Source organism: Coptis chinensis, chromosome 8 (genome assembly GCF_015680905.1).
Source record: "Coptis chinensis isolate HL-2020 chromosome 8, ASM1568090v1, whole genome shotgun sequence".
NCBI classification, from domain to species: Eukaryota; Viridiplantae; Streptophyta; class Magnoliopsida; order Ranunculales; family Ranunculaceae; genus Coptis; species Coptis chinensis.
Genome location: NC_141463.1, coordinates 93,880,012 through 93,901,819, shown reverse-complemented (window position 1 = coordinate 93,901,819; position 21,808 = coordinate 93,880,012). Strand labels below are relative to the sequence as shown.

Sequence of the window (21,808 nt, the reverse complement as noted above, 5' to 3'; positions counted from 1 at the left end):
GAAATTTCGGAATTTTCGGATCGGATCGGATTTTAGAATTATATCCAAATCCGATCCAATTTTTTTTCGGAATTTTCGGTAATCGGAAAATCGGAAAATCGGCCCATGAAAACTACACCCAAAGCCAGACCAATTTCGGGTCGGATTTCGGAAAAATCGGAAATTCGGCAAAAAGAGACACCCCTAGTTGAACTACAATGAGACGAAATGGGATTACAACTTGCATTGACACACAATATTAGAAGTCTTAATGCCCAAACAGACTCTACTAATGTTGTGTCCTTTCTCAAATCTAAGGAATATCCATGGCAAGCTAAGCATGTAATAGCAAGGATTTGGAGGATGATAGCTCAAATGGAGTTCTTTTCTATTCAGCACATATACAGAGAATCTAACAGACTTGCGGACTCACTAGCAGCTTCTATCCCATCTGTTAGATACAGAGAGATAATTTCTAGTTCCTTTTCATATGAAAAAAATTGTATATATGAGGATTTAGAGACCATGAGCTGTATGTTGAGATAGATATCAGGCATATCATTGAAAGATCATTATGACCCACTGGTTTCACTACTCACTACAATAACATAATACTGTACCAAATATATATCTCAGCAGTTTATAATGTATTCCCAAAGGGGATGGTTATGTGTTGGTTTATGTAGAACAATGAGATACTAGCTATAAAATGTCATTCTTTTCTAAAATGTGCTCTGATTACAAATATGCATTACTATTGCATTGTACGTTGTTTGAGGTTGACACCACAAATTGTAACTCTCGTCTATCCCAAATTCTCAGCATACTTTTGTGATGTACAACACCTCAGTGATTCATAATTGGAGATTTTCGGCTAAGTGGGCCTAATCTATAACCTATTGGGCCTCCATTGATCCACAATACGGAAATAGAAACTGGACCTTATAAATAGGACGGTCCTATTTATTTCTTCATCCCCAAATCACTCTCCCGTCCAAACCCTAGTTTTTCAATCAATCAAATTCAATTAACTCAGCAATGGCAACAATAAGTCTGCGAAAGGGAAACACTCGTCTCCCACCCGAAGTAAACAGAGTATTATACGTCCGAAATTTACCATTCAATATCTCAAGTGAAGAAATGTACGATATATTTGGCAAATACGGAGCAATACGTCAAATAAGACTAGGTACGAATAAAGATACGAGGGGTACTGCTTTTGTTGTTTATGAAGATATATATGATGCTAAAACAGCTGTTGATCATTTGTCTGGGTTTAATGTTGCTAATCGGTATTTGATTGTGTTGTATTATCAACAAGCTAAGATGAGTAAGAAAGTTGATATGAAGAAGAAAGAAGATGAGATTGTTAAGTTGCAGGAGAAGTATGGTGTTACTATTAATAAAGATAAGTGAATACTTTTTGTATTTGGGTATTGGATATAAGTTGATGGAATATGGTTTCACTTGTTGTTTTCTTTATAAGATTTTAAGATTGTATGTTGAATTTAATGGCATGAATGACTTGTTGTTTTAATTGAATTATTTTTATTAGTTTTTCAATTATTTTGTGTTGGTAATTAGTGAAATAGATTAATTATTAGGGTCATTGGAATTAGTGTAGGTCTTAGGGATCAACGATAGCATTTTCTAGATTACTGCGACACAGTGGGCACGGGATTGTGTATGGGGAGAGAGAAGGGGGGAGTTTTTGAGGGGTGGGGAAAACTTGTCCTACTTGTGGATTTTATGGAAAATACTGATTTCCCACTACTAGAGTCTAGAGGTTTGTGCTAAAGGAGTATAACGGTTTAGCAGTGTGCCAGTGCCACATTTAATTGATTGGATGTTCACTGGGAGTATTATTGTAGAGAGTATAGTAGACAATATATAGTAGACATATATATTGTGCCAGCTTAGGGAGTTGTTAAGAGGAATTGAGATTTATTGGATTACTACGGAACTATGTAATGGGCTAGGGAGGTTTTTCTTTGTGAGTGGGAATGCTTGCCTTACTCAAGTATTCAAAGTAATGAATGCTTTTGTTGGGATGGTAGAACGGTAGCTGTTTAATATCTTAGGTTTATTTGAAACTGAATCACACAGTAACAAATCTTAAGATTTGGGGGGGGGGATGATGTTTATTCAAGTAAATAAATTCAGTACGTAGATGTGTATTGGTTTATGTAAATCCGTATTTTTTTCAATAGTGCCTATTGGGACCACATAGAATACAGGAACAAATCTTTATGTTCTGTGTGGATGGGATCTGTGAGAAGTGATTGTTGAGGGTATGGTGGGATATCTGGGTGTTGTGGGTATGGAGTTCTAGCTATTATTATCACCCATCCTTTATGGTTTCGTTGTTTCTAGGAGTCAAATGCAATCTGACAAGATGAAATTGATGCAAGGCTCTACCAAACTTTTTAGCATGATTAAGCTGTGAAGTTTAATAGAATTTTGCCATCATTACATTCTGTATCTTGTTGATGGTGGTAGTAGATGTCACGAAACAAACAGACTCTCTGCATTGACTGAAAAACATTTTTACATGGAGGAAATAATTTTCATGAAATATGTGTCAAGGCCACAGAACAAAATTCTGAACTAAAGGTATAAAACTGAACTGTTTTCAGGGTTGTGGTTGTCTTGGACTCTTGGTACCAGAATCTCTTAAAAGAACAAACGAAGAGGCAGCCACTGCACCACATTGAAACCATGTGAGTCTACCTGGCATTGCTGGAGTTTTTAAGGCTGGGTTTACCTTTTGAACGCTACTTACCCTATTTAACAAAGTTGAACAGTGTCTGCAATTTCATTCAGCCACGCAAAGAAATCAAAGCTCTAGTCACAAGATATCAATCTGCGGGAAGATACATGTGTTGTTTTTATGTTATAAACCGACTAAGCAGAAGATGTGGCAGCTTTTCTAATGTCGCCATCAACTGGAAGTAGTCACAAAAGATTGCAGAATTGTTAGAGCTTGCCCTAATGATATATTGATATGAACTTGATGAGTATAGTGAGAAGAATGAAATGTAATAGAAAGAAGCTAATTACCCTCAACACGAAATGTAATAGAAAGAAGCTAATTACCCTCAACACTCTAGATACAGAGTGCTTGTGAGTACTCTTTTTCTTTTTATTGCTCCGTAAGAAAGATTATATTAACGATGAAAAGAAAAAGAGAAAAGAAAAATAGGAAGAGCTCTGGACCTCTAGACTGTAGTAGCCTATGCAACTATGAAGACGCAACAGGTTTGGCTCCGTGGAGACTTAGTAGTTCACTTGAATCTAAAGTAAGTACTATACTGTAGTGGTCCTCTAGACTGTAGTAGCCTATGCAACTATGAAGACGCAACAGGTTTGGCTCCGTGGAGACTTAGTAGTTCACTTGAATCTAAAGTAAGTACTATACTGTAGTGGTCCTCCACCCTATAAAGTAGTGGTCTTGCTTATGCACTTATTTTTTTTTATTGGTACTTATGCACTTATTGGAAGACCTCCTATGTCCCGTCTCTAAATTGATAAAAGTATGAATCTCGGGTGAACCGGCTCCATTAGGCGGCAACGTTTCCTACACGGCAAAAACCTTAATAAGTAAACTATGCATGAGGCTAAGTCCAATGGTGCGGCAAAACACCAAATATCATGGAAATTTTAATCCAATGGTGCGTCAAAACGCTAATCCGCCAACGCTATCGGTATAAGTTTATCTATCTATAGTGCCAGTTTTAAAGAGAGAGTCTCAAGTCTACACGCCAATATGAGTGGTAGGTAGAAGAAATCTAACCCACAAGCCACACTGTGTGGCGGGTAGAAAGTTTTTTTAAAATCTTTTTCCCACACGCCTTTGGGAATGGCGGCTGGAGAGTGGAGAGTCCAAAAAAAATAAAATTTCTTCCTATACGCCATTGGTATTGGGGGCTGTCAAAAAAACCATTAGTTTTGAAAACACTAACCCACTGTCACTATCCACTGTACTATTGTGGTTTGGTGGGATAGCGCACCAAACCATTGAACTTAGCATGAGAATCCAAGACATTCAAGTAAAAAGAACGTTGATTGTGATGATTTCCTAAACAATTCCACAACTGCTAGTCAAAAAAAGTTGCCATTGTTGACTCTTAAAGTCAACTGAAAGTCTTTTGAGATTTATTTATTTGGGGGATGTGTTAATGAAGAGTGGCAGACATTGTGTTCATGTAGAAACATAGGATTTTCAAATTACCAACTGGGATTGACCCGCTAAATGTAAATAAATGCGAGGACAAAGCAAAATCTTGTTCTGATATGGTACTGTAAAATTGTTATACGAAATGTTCAAAATCTGCAGTTGGTTTTTTATTGGCAAGTCTGTTTTAAATGAGATCAGTAACTCTTTAATGTTGGCGGGGTTTGAGTCCTAGACTTCTAATATCATCACCCAAAAGTTTTACTAATTTTCCATGCAGAATTTGTTTTACCTAGCCTAGAAACAATGCGTCAAGACTCAAGACCTTAATAAGTAACATGAGAATCTTGGGTGAACAAGCTCCATGAGTCAGAAAAGTTTCCTACACAGCAAGACCTTAATAAGTAACTATGCATATGCATGAGAATCCACATTCAATTCCACGACTGTAAGACAAAAAAGTGTCATTCTTGACTCTTAAACTCAACCGAAAGTCTTTGAGATTTTATTTTTTTTTATTTTTTATTTTCATCAAGTAGAAATTTTATTGATAACAAATTTTACAAATAATTAGGACAAGCTGTGCTGCAAGTACTTTATGAATAGCAAATTATATTCTACTAAATACAAACTCGTTAGAACCAGCTATTATTATGTTACTGTCTATAACTTTCTAAAGGCTCTTGAGGAGTTCAACAGACTGTTGTGCCAAGAACCTAAAAGTGTCGAAACTAAAAATAAAAAAAAAAAAAAAAAGTGTTGGTTAGCCCTACACACTTCCTCGTGCTTCTCCATCTTCTCTGTCGTTGCTTTATTAGCTATTTCTTCCACCGCAAAGTAATCATTCCCCATCCTTACCAACGACGAGACTCCATTCACATTAACACATGCATGTTTTCCCTAACACCAACTGTAAATCGAAACATCTGCAGGTTAGTGAGAAAGTTGACCGGAGTTTTTTTTTTCTGTACTTGTACCTATAGTTCAGGATTTTGGAATTCCAGAAATATGGAAAACCGAAATTCACAATATTTCGACCCATGTCATATTTTTATTTCGACTAATTTTGGAATCATTAATATTTCGACTCTATATTGTTTTTCTCGTTTTTTTTTAAAATCAAAATATTCTGCGGAATTCCAACATTCTGTTCAAAATCGTGAACATTGTTTGTACCCCAACCCTCTAAAATGCATCACATAAAATATCTCTAACACGATCGTGTCAATATTTTAAACCCGAAAAATGTCTACAATGTGTTGTATGATCCCCCAAAGGCATCTTATCTATTCTTTTTGCATACATGACAAAGACCATCATCCGGGTATAAGGGGATCATAAGACGGCACTGGAGAATATCACAATACTCCACCTATTACATATATTGTCAAAGTCCCTCCATTGGAATAGCATGTAGAAATTTTTTTGCAAGCTCCGACTGCAAGCATCTAATGACTGCTTTCTGACCAGCATATAACTTGAACTCCATCTCAAGACCAGCAACAGTCTTATCGTTGAAAACTTTTGTCCAAACTTTTTATGGTTTTGAGGGGACGATAGAATTCACAGTTAGAGAATTAAGGTCAAAATCGGATAGACAGAGACACAAATCACTGCTAGCATTATCAAGAATCTCACCCATAGGCACGGGCCCACAACTCCTAAGAGTGTGGTTTTGAAACTCATAAGTCTGAAAACGAGAGGCAAAAAAAGTAAATAAAGAGACATCAGTGACAGTACAATAGATACCTAACCCACCAAGACGTAAAGGAAGCGTCGCTAAATGCCACTATAAATCACCAAAGTCAGGACCATCAGAAACTATAACACACACTTTGTGCATTGGGAATGCTCTTAGAAGCTCTCCATTCTAGAGCGCCTTCAGAGTGCCCCTATATATAGTATCAAATTAATTATTTATTTTTTACTATATCCTTGTAAATATTAAATTACTACTTAAATTAATATGCTTTAGTAGGAAAAATTAACAAAACATTGGCAAGAAAATATATGGAGCAAAAACACCATATCATCATCTCTCTTTATTACTATAGCAATTCTACCGTACATGGGATGCACTGGTGTATTGGCATCTCATCCCTCGGTTATAGACTTTGTCTGGTAATACACTCTCACTTTTTGGTTATTAGAGGGCCCAGATTTGAGAGTACAGGTACAGCCTGTGTACTCTAGATTTTACTAGGGCAGGAAACGGGTCGGGTTCGAGTCGGATATAACTATATTCGAATCCAAATAGTTTGACAATATTCGAATTCGAATAAAACCGAAATCTTATATCCGAAACTAATCCAAACCCGACCAACCTGATCAAATAACACTAAAAATGCAAAAAAAAACCTAAAAAGAAATCCGAACCCGACCCGAATAAATAAACGGATGAAAATCAACCCGAACCCAAACTATTCAGATTTGGGTCGGGTCGGATTCGGGTCAAACCAGACCCGATTCCCTGCCCTAGATTTTACATTATTACTATACTAGATTTATTAAGTTTTAAACTTTTAATCGTCAATCAACTTTACTCTTTACTATACTCTCATTTCTCTTAAGGGATTGAAATGACTTTTATCCAAGATTCCGAGGAATATTTCAACACGATGAACATGAGAAGTGAGAACAACCCAATTCTGAAGCTGCCTTATTAAGTTGATTCCGCGTGTTTTACGACTAGATTTATTAAGTTTTAATTGTCAATCAACTTGACTCTTTCCTCTCCTGTCCCTATTTGTCCTCCAGATAAACCAGTTTTGAGTTCACTCGACATTAGATTGAAAATGACCAAATTATTCTACACGGCAACCAAATTATTCTACGCGGCAAGACTAATGGAGATCTTGACAGGCAATGCTCCTATATATCACCACACCACATGCCTTTTAGTTTATACAATTCGCAGAGATGATTTCAAACCTGCAGGCATTTGCATTACTAAACTTTTACGTCATCTTCCTACTCTTTAACCAGTTGATCTCACTAACAAAACCTTGTATGGCCACCTCAGGAAATGAGACTGATCTTCACTCTCTAATCGCTATTAGAGATGGAATTGAAGGCGGCTTAAGCTCGTGGAACCAATCTTTTCATTTCTGTCAGTGGCAAGGCATTACATGCGGCAAGCGTCATCAAAGAGTCATAAGTTTGAATCTTTACGGCCAGAGTTTGGTTGGATCGTTATCGCCTCATATTGGAAACCTCACTTTCCTAAAGGTCATCAACCTAACACACAATGTATTCTACGGTGAGATCCCACAAGAAATTGGTCGGTTGTTTCGTCTTCAAAAACTCAGTATGTGGAATAACACTTTCGAAGGAGAAATTCCAGTCAATCTAACCCAATGTACTGAACTCAGGTACATTAATTTAGGCGGGAACAAATTGTCAGGGATTATTCTGTCAAAGCTTGGCTCATTGTCAAAGCTTGAATTCTTTGTTATTGAAAAAAACAAACTGACAGGAGTGCTACCCTCTTCTTTAAGTAATCTTTCCTCACTTCAAGTCTTCTCCACAGTTGATAATAATTTGGTTGGAAGTATTCCAGCCAGCTTTGGTAGACTGTCAAGCTTACAACAATTCAGTGTTGGAGGTAATTTACTATCTGGTGAGGTCCCTTCAGCAATTTTCAACATCTCATCCCTATTTGGCTTAGGAATTGCCGTTAGCCAATTTAGTGGTAGTCTTCCACCAGACATGGGGATCACTCTTCCTAATCTTGAAAAATTCTATGGGGGTATAAATAAACTTTCTGGACTACTCCCAGTTTCATTAGCTAATGCTTCTAAACTTCAACTATTTGATATTTCAAATAACAATTTTGAAGGACAAATTCCTAGGGATTTTCAATTCCCTCAAACTATCGAATGGATAAATTTTCAAAAGAATCGTCTAGGAACAGGAGAAGCTCATGATTTGAGTTTTATCACTTATTTGACCAACTCTAGTAATCTAAAATTCTTGGGCTTGGACCAAAACAATTTTGGAGGTGTTCTCCCGAACTCTATTGCCAATCTCTCCAACCAAATGGAGAGGTTGTATCTAGGAGAAAATCAAATATCTGGGATCATCCCGGAAGGGATTGGGAACCTGGTCAATTTGTTTGTATTAACTCTCCATTCTAATAACTTTTACGGTAGTATTCCATCTTCAATTGGAAAACTCCGTAGTTTACAGGGGTTAGCTCTGTTAGAAAACAAATTGTCTGGACCGATCCCTTCTTCTCTAGCAAACAATACTAAATTGAGTATATTGAATTTAGATAGGAACAGGCTGGAAGGAAACATTCCTTCCGATCTTGGTCGTCTTAGCCAATTGCAACAACTGAATCTGGAACAAAACAAGCTAAATGGTACCCTACCTAAAGAGATTTTTAATATTTCCTCTATGATTGAACTTGTCTTCTCTCAAAACTCCTTAACTGGTTCCCTACCTTCTGTAGTGGGAAAACTAAGAAATCTTGCTACACTGGATGTGTCTGGAAATAAGTTATCTGGTTTATTGCCTAGTACTCTTGGTGAGTGTTTGAGTTTGGAATATCTTCGCTTGGACGGAAATTCGTTTGAAGGGATAGTTCCTCAATCTTTGAGTTCTTTAAAGAATGTCAAAGGGTTGGATCTATCAAGGAACAACTTGTCTGGTGGAATTCCAAAATATTTGGAGGACTTTCCATATCTCAAGCTGTTGAATCTGTCTTTCAATAAACTTGAAGGTGAGGTACCAGTGAACGGAATCTTTAAAATTGCTGACAATTTTTCAGTAGCTGGGAATTTTGATCTCTGTGGGGGTATACACGAACTGCAATTGCCACCATGCCGAATTAAGAAATCTGAAAAGCAAGATGAAAAAAAGCATGGAAGGTCCGATCTTTCCAAAATAGTCGTTATTATCAGTGTGGCCGTGTTCATTCTTTTGGCATCATGTTCTCTAATATTTTACTTGAGAAGAAAAAGTAAACCTAAAACGGCTTCTTCGCAATCATTCGGTGATCAACATTTTAAGGTCTCTTATGGAGATCTTTCTCACGCAACTGGTGGATTTTCTCCAACTAATTTTGTTGGTTCTGGTGGTTTTGGTAGTGTGTATAAGGGAATGCTCAACCAATATGAAACCGTTGTTGCTGTTAAGGTGTTCAAACTTCAATTGAAAGGAGCTTCAAAGAGTTTCATGGCAGAGTGCGAATCATTGCGTAATATCCGCCATCGAAATCTTGTTAAGATTCTAACCTCTTGTTCTAGTGTGGATTACGAAGGAAATGAATTTAAAGCACTAGTCTTTGAGTTCATGCCAAATGGAAGTTTAGAGAAATGGCTGCATCATGAGATCAGTGAACAAGATGATGAATCGAATTTGAACCTACTTCAAAGACTAAATGTCGCCATTGATGTTGCTTCTGCACTTATCTATCTTCATCACGAGTGCCATGTTTTGGTTATTCATCGTGATCTAAAGCCAAGCAATGTGCTTCTTGATAATGATATGGTAGCTCATGTTGGTGATTTTGGTTTAGCAAAGCTTCTTTCGGGATCAATAGAGAACTTGCATGATGTTCAAAGTACCTCAACAGGGGTAAAGGGATCTATTGGCTATGCTGCTCTAGGTAAGAATTTCCATATCGGCATATTTTGATTTCAGTCCTTTTTCCAATTCATAAATGAATGAAATCAATATGTGGTATACTACATTAGTTATAATCTTTCTGTGCAGCCACATATTAGTGAAACTCAAATCCTTTTGCCTCTTTTTTTCCCGTGTTAAGTTCCACGCCATTAACACCCCAGTTGCACGAGCTAATTTAGGTTCAGGAGGGCCTTGGATAGTTGGATGTTTAGCATAGTTATTTAGATATCTTGAAAGAGAAAAAAATGAATTGTTAGTGCGAATAAAAAGTTGTTAGAGAGAATAAAAACTATCAGCTTGATATAATTTCTTTTCAGTCCATGTTAGTTGAGTTAAAATTCAAAAGATCGAGGATGAACGAACTGTGGATATGGTGGTAATTAAGCTAGTTTGGTTACTTTTATTAATATCTTAACAGACGATTGTGAGGACCTTTTCAATCTCTCTATAGTATAATGGATGTAAAGCATTACAGTATTACTATTATATTTCTTTTTGCTGGCCAATGGCTCTTAATATATATATATATATATATATATATATATATATATATATCATTTAAATGGTTTACTAAAAACTAGTGATTGATGTATATATTGCAGAATATGGTATGGGAGCTGATGCATCCATACAAGGTGATATGTACAGTTATGGAATTATGGTGTTGGAAATGTGCACAGGAAGGAGACCAACCGATGAGATGTTAAAAGACGGTTTAAACCTCCATAACTATGCTAACAACGGTTTGCAGGATCAACTTACAAAGATTGTAGATCCAATACTTTTATCTGAAGGAGATGACACTTTAGGAGATACTAATACCATGAGAATCAGCAGTCACAGAAGAACAAAATTGCTAGAGTGCTTGACTGCAATAGTTAGAATTGGGGTTGCATGTTCTGTGGAATCACCGTCAGAGAGAATGGATATTAGAGATGTCAGTAGAGAATTGATCGCTATCAGAGACACATTTCTTGGTACTAGGATTCATGGAGAACGTAAATGAAAGGTACAATCACATCTTATACAAATCAGTGTTTTGCTATGCAATTTTTCCTTCATTTATGTTCTTCTGAGATTTATAAGTCACTGTTTAGAAACATTTATAACTTGAGTAAAAAGGAAATTGAAGACAGAATTTCTTCATACATGTGTTAGAGGGTGCTACTGACCAGTACATGATTCACAAGATAGCGGCCATATGCTATACTTTTGTGAGGTGAAAGTTACTGATTTTGTATCAATTTGGTTATGATGCAATCTTTATTAAGAGTTAAGACCAACTCAAATGGTTCCTTTATCCCTTCAAAACCCTGAAAATCTCCTTCCAATGGCCCCCCATACCCGTATTCCTCTGTCTGCAACTGAATTTCTCACCGTGCATATGCAACTAAATATGCAGGGTGGCTCAGGTCTGGCCCCAGAGGTGAGCAGACACCACTCCCATTGGAACACAATCCCTGTCCGGTCACTGGCACTTTAGTTCGAATAAAAGCTTATCGTTTGAAACTTTGACTACACTAGGCGCCACTCGCACTGGCCTGGCGTCCAACACAAGAAGCCATACTCAAAACCATTCTAGCGCTCATTATTGCATCCCTATCCACTGTAGACTGAGAGTATAGGGATGTATCCACTAAAGCCACTGGAGTTGGTCTAATTGTTTGCAGATACTAAATTGATCTTCCTACTTGTTGGAAACATGAGCCTTGCCCCTAAGGAAAAAGATCTAAACATTCTACTTTTTTCTTGAATCACAGGGCAGCGTAGGACATCCTCGAATTGGACTGCATACTTATTGGCTAAGCTCCTTCCGAAACTATTGTTCTGGACACTGTGTATAGACTTTTAGGATTAGGATGACTTTTCCTGCTATCTTGTGTGTAAATCTCTAGTTTTTCTTTTCATAAAATGCTTGTTCACCAAGGATGCTTTCCTTGATAATAATGAGAAATGAGCAGTGACAATGGTACTTGTGTTTGTTGAAAAGTTGTCAAGTTGTGTCAAAAGTTTGTAACTAATGTTTGGCCTTAATTTCAGACACCTCATTTAGTTGTAGCGAATATCCGAAGATTGTGTCGTTGAATATGACACTGTAATCCTGTTATTCTATATTTCTATGGTTTTAGTTCTTGCGGAGTTGCGGTCTTGTTTCAAAGTCCAACTCTTCGGTTAGAAGTTTTAAAATCAGGATAACCGAAAGAAGAGCCCAAAAGGTTAAAGAGAAAATTTGAGAAATAGTTAGAGATTCGATATGTGCAAATTAATTGAAATATTTATGTAAAGAGAAACTGGAATTTGATTAAGCATGCAAGGCATACGAATTGCATATGTGAACCTGTGGTTCTACTCGACATTATATTGAATAAGACCTTCGCTAGCAAATTATTCTACACGGCAGGTAAATAATTCACCAATGCATGAGAAAACTTCAATGTAACAGAATTTTTTTACGATGGCTAGTTTGTGGGAGTTTTAGGCCTGTGTGCGTGTGGTGCAATTTTCAAATTCTTATGCTTCGTTTACTGGATCCGATCTCTGCCAAATATATCCGATCTTTGCCACTGAAATGGAGACCTTGATTCATAAGCCAACAAAGTCGGTCATTAACTGAAGTTCAGAACTTCAGATACACAGTCAAAACCACTGGATATCTGAAACAAGGGATTCACATTTGAAAAACAACCTAGTACTTATCATGGGCTAATTAGCATGTCCATGTTGCCTTGTTTTGCATTTTTGTTTGTAAACTCCTCTATGCTCATTTCTGGTGTATAACAATAATCTGTGTACTATAGAAATCAGAATCAATTGATTGAATGCCGGAGATGCCTCCATTCGCAGAGCGGGTCCTTTAAGTCAAAGACTTGGGCAGTACAGAGACCTCAATCATGATCAAGAGGTGGAGGGTCGTTAAAATCAACAAAAAGACGTGTGGATGATTGAATCTTAGAACAACCTCCGAAGGTGTAAATCTTAGTGCCTAAGACCACACTGGAAGCGAAATATTCGTATGATACTGGTTTTCCAAAAGGTCTGGATGCAACTAGGGAGAGGCGGCCTTGCGGTTGCATATATGTAGCTGATAGGTGCTAAACTCATGGTTGGGTATGTTGTACCAAATTCTCTTAAACGGACATGTTATATGTTATATAGTGTCTTGAGCATCTTATATAGTGTCCTGCACAGGTTATATAGTAAGTTGTTCAAGACACTATATAAGACATTATATAAGATGCCCACGAACATGTCTGTTAAGTTTAAGAGAAATTCTGAGGCTGCGGTACCTTTTTTTTATTTATTTATTTTTACCTTTCATTCTAAGAATTAGGCATGAGACCCCTACTTCTACTTCTTCTGCCCTGTTTTTTAGGTCTCGGGTCCCTTATAACATACTTTCCAATTTGGATGTGGGTATTGAATTACAAGAACTCGATTAAAAGTAGCGTGATAAAATGATCTTTTGGGAAGCATAAATAATGTCTAGGAGGCAATAGAAAGTACACAATACAATCACATAATAATCATTATTATTACTTGAAAACACTTGGTACAGAATGGGCATGACTGCAAGTGATGAAGAAGTGGAAGTATAAACAAAAAGTAGAAGTTGGGCGAGTGTGGGACGGCATGAGAAGTTGGAGACGAGAAGATGGGAGGAGTTTTGAGAGAGAATGGGAGGAATTTTTTTAGCACAATCATCACACTAAGGTAAACAAGTATATACCAAACAGCAAATTATGCATATTATTTCAACTATAGCTTCAAACATTACAAATAAATTACAGCACCCAGTTGACAACTGTGGGAATGTTACAAGTAAGATGTGCAATTGCCCATAGGTGATCACATTACCAGCCTGGGGTCCTGGAAAGGTTGGAGATTAGCATAGAGCCCAAGCAGGGAAGGCATATATTGACAATATAATCTACCATTGTGGGAATTAATCAACTGTGTCTCCTTTTCTGAATGTCTGATCCCTCTCGTCACTTGCAAGGCTTCTCATTCCCGAGGACGGGCCAACCATAGTGAACTAAGAGCACGGAGCCGGGAGAAATAGTCATTTATGGCTAAGAGTGCACGTGCAGATTGCCGGGTGGTCAAAATCCGGTGCATTTGTTGAAGCGTCTGCTGCCGCAGATTGTCGGCCTGGAAAAAGCAAAACCTCAGTACAAAGAAAAGGAAATAAACATCGAAGGCAGTGGCAGTGGCAGTGGCAGTGGATGATTTGAGGAATCAGAGCATGTGCATATCATCTGGCCTAGCTTTGTGGCAAAACAGGCCTGCACCCCTTGGTAATCCCCATACCATCGTACATTTCCCAAGGGGCTGAAGTTGTGAATAAACACGCACATTTATTCCTCTTTCCACTGCAAGCAAGACCTTTGGCTTAACCAAAAACTATATAACTCTTCTTATTATTTTATTTTTTAATTTTTTTTAACTTGCCAATTTTAAGGATCTTATTTGATTCTCGAGGTTTTCATTCTAGATCCTCCCCTCCCCCACCACAAAAGAACTCGACTGAACAATAAAGAAAAAGAAAATTATCCCAAGGATTACTAGAAAGTAGAAACTAGTACTTCAACACTTCCTTTAGAATGAAATAATTATCTACATGGTCAAGTGATCAACATCAAATGATTCTTCTCATTTAATCACCAGGCCCAAAACTGTTTATTAGTTGGTGCTGTGATTATTTGATCAATTGATTCTAAATGGTGAACAAACTAAGGGTAATCCATGAACGGAGCGAACATCTTGTGTTAGGGGGTTTGGGGGCCCAAATGTCGTTTTGGTAGTGATCTGTCTGTGTTTGTCTCGTTTTCTCTCTCCAAACCTGCAGCAACTCTCTTCCAATCTCTCCTGAAACTCGCCCGCAACATCTAATCTCCAAACCCTCGGCAACTCCTAGAAGTTCTCCTTACTCTACAACAATCTCTCCCAAGAAAATCACATAAGCACCGGCTCCGCTCACACCCACTTCTATGCAGTTTTTCTAGTATAAGGAGTTTAAGAAGAGACTCAAGGAAGGGAAATCACCTGGCGGAGGAAGCCCTCCAGAGTTCCGAGCTTTCCCATGGCCATTGCCATCTGACCCATGTAGTTTGCCACATTGCCAGATGATCCCGCGGGACCAAGAGAGCCACTTGCCAATGTCTCGGCCAATGACTGCTGCAATGCTTCCATTCCCTGTGATAAAGCATCCTCAGCCTGTTGAGATGACTGCTGCAAGTTGCAAATGCCCACCAATTGCTGCTCAGTAAGTGGCTCCAATTGGTTCACTAGCAGCTGCAATGATGTTGTATGATGAACAAGTTAGATGACACTGAAAGGCAATTTAGAGTTAAAATCACTAATTAATCAGTGATCTCTTAACTGCTATGACAATTGACAACGAATATCATTTCATGCAAAACAGACGTTTTAGCAACCAGCCAACCACTTTGCTAAAGCTATTCGAGCAAGGGCTAATATAGCATACCAAACAAATTGTACAGGGGGAAACCATGCAAACAGCTACACCAGGTACATTGCTCAGCAAAAGGTACCTCAGTGCTAGCAATAGACTAGGTACCTAAACGTGCAGCCTCTCAGGGTTCAACTTAGAGCTGTAATACCACTTTAAAATCTACCCCCCTTTCAAGTTTGGCTTGTGAGGAGGAAGATTAGAAGGTGTTCAAATGAATTGCAGGTCTCACACTGCCACACAGTGTAGTCACATGCCCCTCAAAATTCAAGGACACACTAGGCCGACAACACCCCAAAAAGGACAAGATCACAAGAACTAGATCTTTAGGAATTGAAACATGAGCAATGTAAGAGCTAGACCTATAATAACAGAGGTTTAATGCTTCACATTTTTCCAAGATTACCTAAAATTCTAAAAAAAATATGGGATTTTGCCCTCAAAGGCGGTCTAACGAATCATAAATGCAAAGGTCAGCTATCAAGATCAACATTACATCCAGGCATCCAGCACATAAACAGTATCTGCTACGGAAACTAGAAAATGCATGCCTACAGAATAGAGCAAACATTCTTATATATCTTAAAACGGCACGAAGAATAAAAGTCTCCTTCTCATAGTATGAACGTGTTTCTTAAGGTGCAGAGACAGGGCTACCAAAACTAGTAACAAATAACCTTAGTTACATTGACATGGATACATGTGTCCAGTGTCAGACACGGCGAAATATAAAAAAATGAGGTATATCACATCAAAATCAGTCTAACCTTGAGGAGTTCAGATGAGCGAAAGCCACCGAGCCACATAAAACACCTTTCAGCAGGAGTTTTCCACATTCCTGATAGCATGTGGAAAACATCAGCCTTTGCCGCGATGCCCTTTAGTCGGAAAATTTCATCATAGTGCGATATGACCCCATCGAGAATAATACGAAGTTCATTGTCACTCGCATGGGAGTTTACGGCAGCCCTTAGTTCATTGATTTGGCGGTTTTGCTCTTCCAACCACCTCGAATATTCTAGATCAAATGCCAAGGCTCCTGAAAAATGGTACAAGATAGTCTTTGATAATAAAGAACTTAGTCAGATGCTCAATAGACACAATTTATACGGATACAGGTGGGTGCCAGGGCTCCCAGCCCACAATGATTTGTGCTGTGGTGATTGTTTATATAGGCTATAGGCTGGGACTATTGACTAACAAATTTTGTTGCCTCACCACCTACTTATATTTAGGCGCAATATTTTGACTCATTATTAATATACTAATACTCCCAAGATTATACAATTAGAAGAAGAAAAAATGATTATATACTAACACACTTCTCAGATTAAAAGGAAGAACCATGTCTCAAACTTCTAAGATTAATAGGAGTAAAAGAATGATGTCTCATACTCTCAAATAGTACTACATATAGGTTTTCCAAAAAGTACATGCTCTCATGTTTAGTCATGTTTATGTAAGAAACAAAATGTACGGAGGACAGGTAAGATACCATTTCCACCCATTGAATGAGCCTGGTCTCCAGAGCTTGAAATGAAGATGCCCTACACCAAAGCAAAGGAATCAGAGGAAGAGAATGTACAGTACATACAAATATTTCGGCTTTTCAGAGTTCCTGCACAAGACATTACCAGTGATTTCTACAGTGGTACTTTGGTATGTGCCAAATTTTAAAATTTTCATAATATTTTGGATTTTCAGCCTTTGCAGTTCAGCCAGTTCAAGAATTTGAACTATGGTCAATAGCCAATACCAAAGGATTAATACCAACGAACCTGCTGACGAGCTCTCTGGAGCTCCTGCTCGAGAGATGTTAATTTCAGTCGGCTACTCTCCAGTTGTTGGACATATGCCTAAAATAAATGGAAAAGGGAAAACACAATCATTATTTCAACACAAGGAAGAATCAACCAAGTACACAACTATAATAAATGCATTCATATTAAATAAGACTCAAGGCAAACATCACCCATTTGCATAGTGTTTATTGACGAAAAAATTTATTATCAAACAGATTATGAGGAAGTAGCACAAAAATATGGCCACAATCTGTTTCAAAGAAAAAAAATGCAGGATTAGCACACGAATCAAAGCGTTCACTGAATAAAGTATTCCCAGCGGAGTTTAAGTTATTCTTCCTATTCATATTGATAACTTGCATATGTAAAGGGCAACCAAAAACAGCACAATATTTACATGCATGCGTGGAGGAAGCGCTGTATGACTAGAAATTTGTGGATCTAATGATCGTTATTGTGATGTACCTGAACGGAGAGAAATACTAGGGACTACATTGTGAAAGACTGGAATCATAAAAGGAGAATAGAAGTTCATCAAATATTATTTAACCCTAACATGCCTTTATATAGGCTACAATAGTGAAACCCTAGAGGTGGAATTCCTATCTTACCCATGTGCCCTTACATCATTACAATTGGTCTCAATCCATAATATTTATATTCTCTACAGTATGTATGATGGAGAACACAAGTACTGCACTTTTGAACTTCTTATATTTCAGTTTAGTCCTTAACCATTTATTTTCAAATAGGCCTTTGAATCTTTCTCTTTTCTTGGATGGAAAAATCCGCCAAGATTCATAAAGGACCAATGAGTTGTACCAAATATTGAAAGAAAAGAAGATACATTGGAGTTGACAGTGTGTCTGGAGGGGTATGCCTCAGAGTGTACCAACATGCATTGATTGAAGGCATAAAAAGATATTTTCAAGGGGAACATTGCAGTCAGTGACATAGGTACGCACAACTACTGACACAAATTACACAAATATAACAAAATAATATGAAGGGCCATTCAATTTTTTCAAAAAAGGAACCAACAAATTTTGACAATATAATTTGCCAAAAAAGTAATTTTGGAAAAAATCTTGTGAAATACTCCACAGATCAAAAGGCGGAATTCCTAGTAAACTCAATGCATGCAAACGACACATTGGATAAAATAAAATAAAGCACACTTTTTTCCTTAGTCGGCTTTTTCTTGCAGCTTCACGATTTTGAGCAAGTCTTCGAAGTGTCTGGGAAAAAAACACAAATCAGGACATTATAACACATAACACGAATCAAATTAGCATTTTTGTGTCAAACTATATGACCTTTTGATCCCCTGTTTTATCCTTTGACCTGTCACTGGAGTCGGAAGCCGCCAACCCAGTTAATGGAATCATGTCAAACTGTTGATGGAAGTATCAAGCGTTAGTTTATCATCAAGCATCAGTTTATCAACAATATAAAATAAATAAAAAGACCCAATAAGATCAGATGAATACATGTAGACACAATTGTTCTAATGCAACAAAGGTTACCCTTAAACTTGAGGAGCATCCAACTCAAAGCCAATTGGTAATGAGTGGATAAGATCAACCTTTTAAACCATAATGAAGGGCTTTAAACATCCCATGCGGGACTGTACAAAATTTCTCCAACACGCCCCTTCACAGGTGGCGTTACTGGAGCATAACACATGGACAATATTACTCATGTGAAGTAAAGTAAAGGGATCCTTTGGGACAAATACAATATCGTGCTCTTATACCATCTTAAATGTGGGCATCCAACTCAACCAATTGGCAATGAGTGGAGAGCCCATGAACTTTTAACCTATACAGCAAGGCTTTAAACATCCCATGTGGGAATATACTAATTACTAAACATCTCAACAGTTACATTACTAAAAACCTTAGTCAAATGCTGCATTTGTGCTATGCAGTCTAAAACACAGGCCCCCGCTGTCTAGGCTCTAGGCTCAGCCCTTGTACTTGGACCTGAGAAAGCCTAGGATCACAATTACAAGCGCCTAAATTTTTGGGGCATTAAAGTATATATCTATATTTAGAGTGAAGTCAAAAGCATCACCCTTTGATTCTTATCATCTGTATCGTCTGTTGAGGTATCGGTCATGGGACTGGCATCTGCCATTTTGGACTCTCCCCAATTCTCAAGAGGGCCACTGGGTACAGAAGCTAGGTCTTTACGTTGTCCTCTTTCTGAAGGCAGCTTTTGACGCCGAACTCTAGTTGTAGATGTATGATTCGTGTTAGAGGAATCCAGTGACTGTATATTTCAAAAGCACAAACTATTATAATTAGCAATATTACCATAAGAGGTTGGATGTGGCTAAACTATGAGAAAGCAACTTCAAATCACAGTTCACCTTGTTAAAAGCTTGATCACCTGAGTTTGTCGCAGTGATTAATGTGCCTTAAACACAAGAAAGAAAAATAGATCAGAACAACAAGTCAAAATTATCTGTCGAACCCAATCAGTTAAACAAAGGCTATCATGGTGATCATGTCATGATGACTGTACACCTCATTTGTAGAAAAAAAAAATCAATTAGAAAAAAAGTACAAATACCTTAATACTAAATACCACTTTTCGAAAGACACTAGAGAGAAGATCAAATACATACTTCTACTGTGATCAATGGGATCGACTATGCCAAATCCAACAGATTGTTCAAGAGCCGCAAAGCCAGGAATTTGGGAAGAATGGAAGTGATTTTCCTCTGTGCCACTGAAACTCATAGCAAAGATAATGTAAGCCACATAAATATAATCAATTTCAAATACAAAGATGTCAGGTCCAAATTCAAAGAGAGTGGAAATAACAGCACCAGAGATATTCCGTCGTGAAGTACCAAGACTTGAGAAGTGATATTAACTTTTACAATAAACCATTACATAGTAACATAAACCAGATACTAACTCAAACACAACAATGAGAATTCAACTTGTTTCTCCCACGGAAGAAGAATAACATAGATGAAACTCTTTTGTAACAAAGTAACGAATAATAAGAAACATTTAAGCTGACCAAAAGTGAAGTGTGTATCCATTCATTCACTTTAATATCAAGACACGTATCCGTCGCCAATGCAATAGAGGAAATTGGGATTGATTTATTCATCCACCAAACATATGACTGTTATGTTGGTTTATCAACATTCAAATGAACAGTGATCAAAATGCCATTTATACTTTATAGAAGTGTCCTAGGTTTATCTGTACAACATATATAATGCTACATTCAAAGGCTATACCTGAGATGTGATTCCTCAAAAAATATTGTTGGTATGGTATAATTCTTCACTAAACGTACACCAAGTATGCTCCAACTACATAAAGTTCCACATTCAAGTGTATAGTAAGAACTAGAATATTTTCCTACAAGTACATCCCATACTAGTGATTCCATGATATGGAAAAAGTGCCAAATGAAGAAAACACTCCAATTCACATACACAACAAACTGAGAGGCAAAAGCATAAACACCACTGAATCAGAGTCTACAATACATAAATATTTTTATAGTGTAAATCAATGCTCAGTGAAAATTAAGATAGAAACAACTGATAAAGATCAAAAGGCAAGGAAATTTACAATTGTGTGGAGACAGACAATGGCGGCACAAAGCTCGGCATCCCGCCTGCAGCTCCCTTATCATCTTCTGTACCAACCCTCCTTTTTCTACTCCCCATATAATAACACCATCATCATCACCACCACCCTCTAACCAACAAAATCAGTAGCTCGAAAAACAACTTCAGAAACCCTCAATTCCTCAAAATCTCAGTTTCAAGTCCAGAAAAACACACTTCACACTTTCACCAACTTAAAATTAGACCTATACTACTTCCCAAACCAAAATCCTTAAAACCAATCACTATAAACACAATTACAAATAGCCCAACAACCCCTTTATACCCCAAAAAACGATATTATCAACACTGCTCAACAAAAAACCTTCAAAACTCAATCCCCAAACTCAATATCAAACAAGCCCCAACAAGTCTAACAGAGAAATGAACCTTAAAGATACAAACTTTCCACAATTGAACAATAATTAGTTCATAAAACTACTAAAGAAGGACTCTTTTGACTTCCTTTCTACCTTTCTATGTGTAATTTAGAGAATTCAAAGGTTTGGAATTGGATGGTTTGAGCTAGTTGAGGGTAAAGTAATAAGTAAGAAAGTGATTGTTTTGAGGATGAAGAAATAAATGGCTTTGAGAGAATCAAGAGGGAGAAAATAATAATAATTTATTGTTTTCTACTCTGATAATTTTTCTTTACTTTTTTTCAAAGCTTTGTATTATTTTTTAGTCAATTTTTTATTTAAATAAGTTTTTTTTTTTTTTGGAATTTATTTGATCTGTCTCTTTTCAAATAGTGTCAGAAATTCAGAATTGAGTAGAACCCAAAAAAAAAAAAAAAAGATTCTGCTCATGTGGTGAAAATGAGTGGCACTGTAGCAGTAACTGTCTAGAAAGTACAATATTTACCATAGTTATTATTAATTGTTATAGTTGACGGCGTGAAGCTTCATGTGTTATTTTCTGGCGATAAAGCCAAAAAGGGGAATGCTCGAGTTTGTGAGTTGGGCATATGACATGCCTGTCTTAGAAACTTGACGTTTTGTTTGGCGACTCTAATGCAGCTCACAAGTGCATTCACATATTAAGAGCTTCCGACAAAGTCATGTATTCAACTCCTCTGAGGACAAACCATGAGGCTTAGGATTGTCTATTAC

The 21,808-nt window shown here is 37.3% G+C and overlaps 3 protein-coding genes across 7 annotated transcripts; 2 read left to right on the top strand and 1 right to left on the bottom strand.

Moving 5' to 3' along the window:
* Positions 1–946: 946 nt before the first annotated feature.
* Positions 947–1,542, top strand: LOC147484558 (RNA-binding (RRM/RBD/RNP motifs) family protein). Its single transcript, XM_086575654.1, has one exon. The coding sequence runs from the start codon at positions 1,018–1,020 to the stop codon at positions 1,393–1,395; it is 378 nt and encodes a 125-aa protein (XP_086431780.1). The 5' UTR covers positions 947–1,017; the 3' UTR covers positions 1,396–1,542.
* A 5,498-nt stretch (positions 1,543–7,040) lies between these two features.
* LOC147484557 (putative LRR receptor-like serine/threonine-protein kinase At3g47570) lies at positions 7,041–12,710 on the top strand. 4 transcript variants are annotated; one of them, XM_086577551.1, is made up of 4 exons: positions 7,046–7,757; positions 8,607–9,764; positions 10,387–10,793; positions 11,545–11,847. In XM_086577551.1, exons 1-3 carry the CDS (start codon positions 7,073–7,075, stop codon positions 10,788–10,790), a joined length of 2,247 nt encoding a protein of 748 aa, XP_086433677.1. In that variant the 5' UTR covers positions 7,046–7,072; the 3' UTR covers positions 10,791–10,793; positions 11,545–11,847. The 4 variants fall into 4 exon arrangements, with proteins under 4 accessions (XP_086433676.1, XP_086433675.1, XP_086433677.1 ...); XM_086577550.1 differs by lacking the exon at positions 11,545–11,847 and adding an exon at positions 12,583–12,710 and having other exon boundaries at positions 7,041–9,764; XM_086577549.1 differs by having other exon boundaries at positions 7,041–9,764; positions 11,187–11,847.
* A 798-nt stretch (positions 12,711–13,508) lies between these two features.
* On the bottom strand, positions 13,509–21,395 carry LOC147484556 (transcription factor TGA2.2-like). 2 transcript variants are annotated; one of them, XM_086577552.1, is made up of 11 exons: positions 20,659–21,395; positions 19,689–19,792; positions 19,431–19,477; positions 19,133–19,330; positions 18,373–18,450; positions 18,235–18,294; positions 17,033–17,110; positions 16,750–16,801; positions 16,022–16,293; positions 14,828–15,076; positions 13,509–13,933 (listed from the first exon to the last, which is right to left on the bottom strand). In XM_086577552.1, exons 1-11 carry the CDS (start codon positions 20,754–20,756, stop codon positions 13,787–13,789), a joined length of 1,383 nt encoding a protein of 460 aa, XP_086433678.1. In that variant the 5' UTR covers positions 20,757–21,395; the 3' UTR covers positions 13,509–13,786. The 2 variants fall into 2 exon arrangements, with proteins under 2 accessions (XP_086433678.1, XP_086433679.1); XM_086577553.1 differs by lacking the exon at positions 19,133–19,330 and having other exon boundaries at positions 20,659–21,295.
* Between the last annotated feature and the right edge of the window lie 413 nt (positions 21,396–21,808).

Coding starts and splice junctions, on each gene's coding strand:
- LOC147484558 (XM_086575654.1), top strand. CDS start 1,018: ATGGCAACAATAAGTCTGCGAAAGGGAAACACTCGTCTCCCACCCGAA.
- LOC147484556 (XM_086577552.1), bottom strand. CDS start 20,756: ATGGGGAGTAGAAAAAGGAGGGTTGGTACAGAAGATGATAAGGGAGCT. Junction 19,793..20,658: donor TTGTCTGTCTCCACACAATT/GTAAATTTCCTT, acceptor TATGAGTTTCAG/TGGCACAGAGGAAAATCACT. Junction 13,934..14,827: donor TGGAGGGCTTCCTCCGCCAG/GTGATTTCCCTT, acceptor TGCTTTTTCCAG/GCCGACAATCTGCGGCAGCA.
- LOC147484557 (XM_086577550.1), top strand. CDS start 7,073: ATGATTTCAAACCTGCAGGCATTTGCATTACTAAACTTTTACGTCATC. Junction 9,765..10,386: donor TATTGGCTATGCTGCTCTAG/GTAAGAATTTCC, acceptor TATATATTGCAG/AATATGGTATGGGAGCTGAT.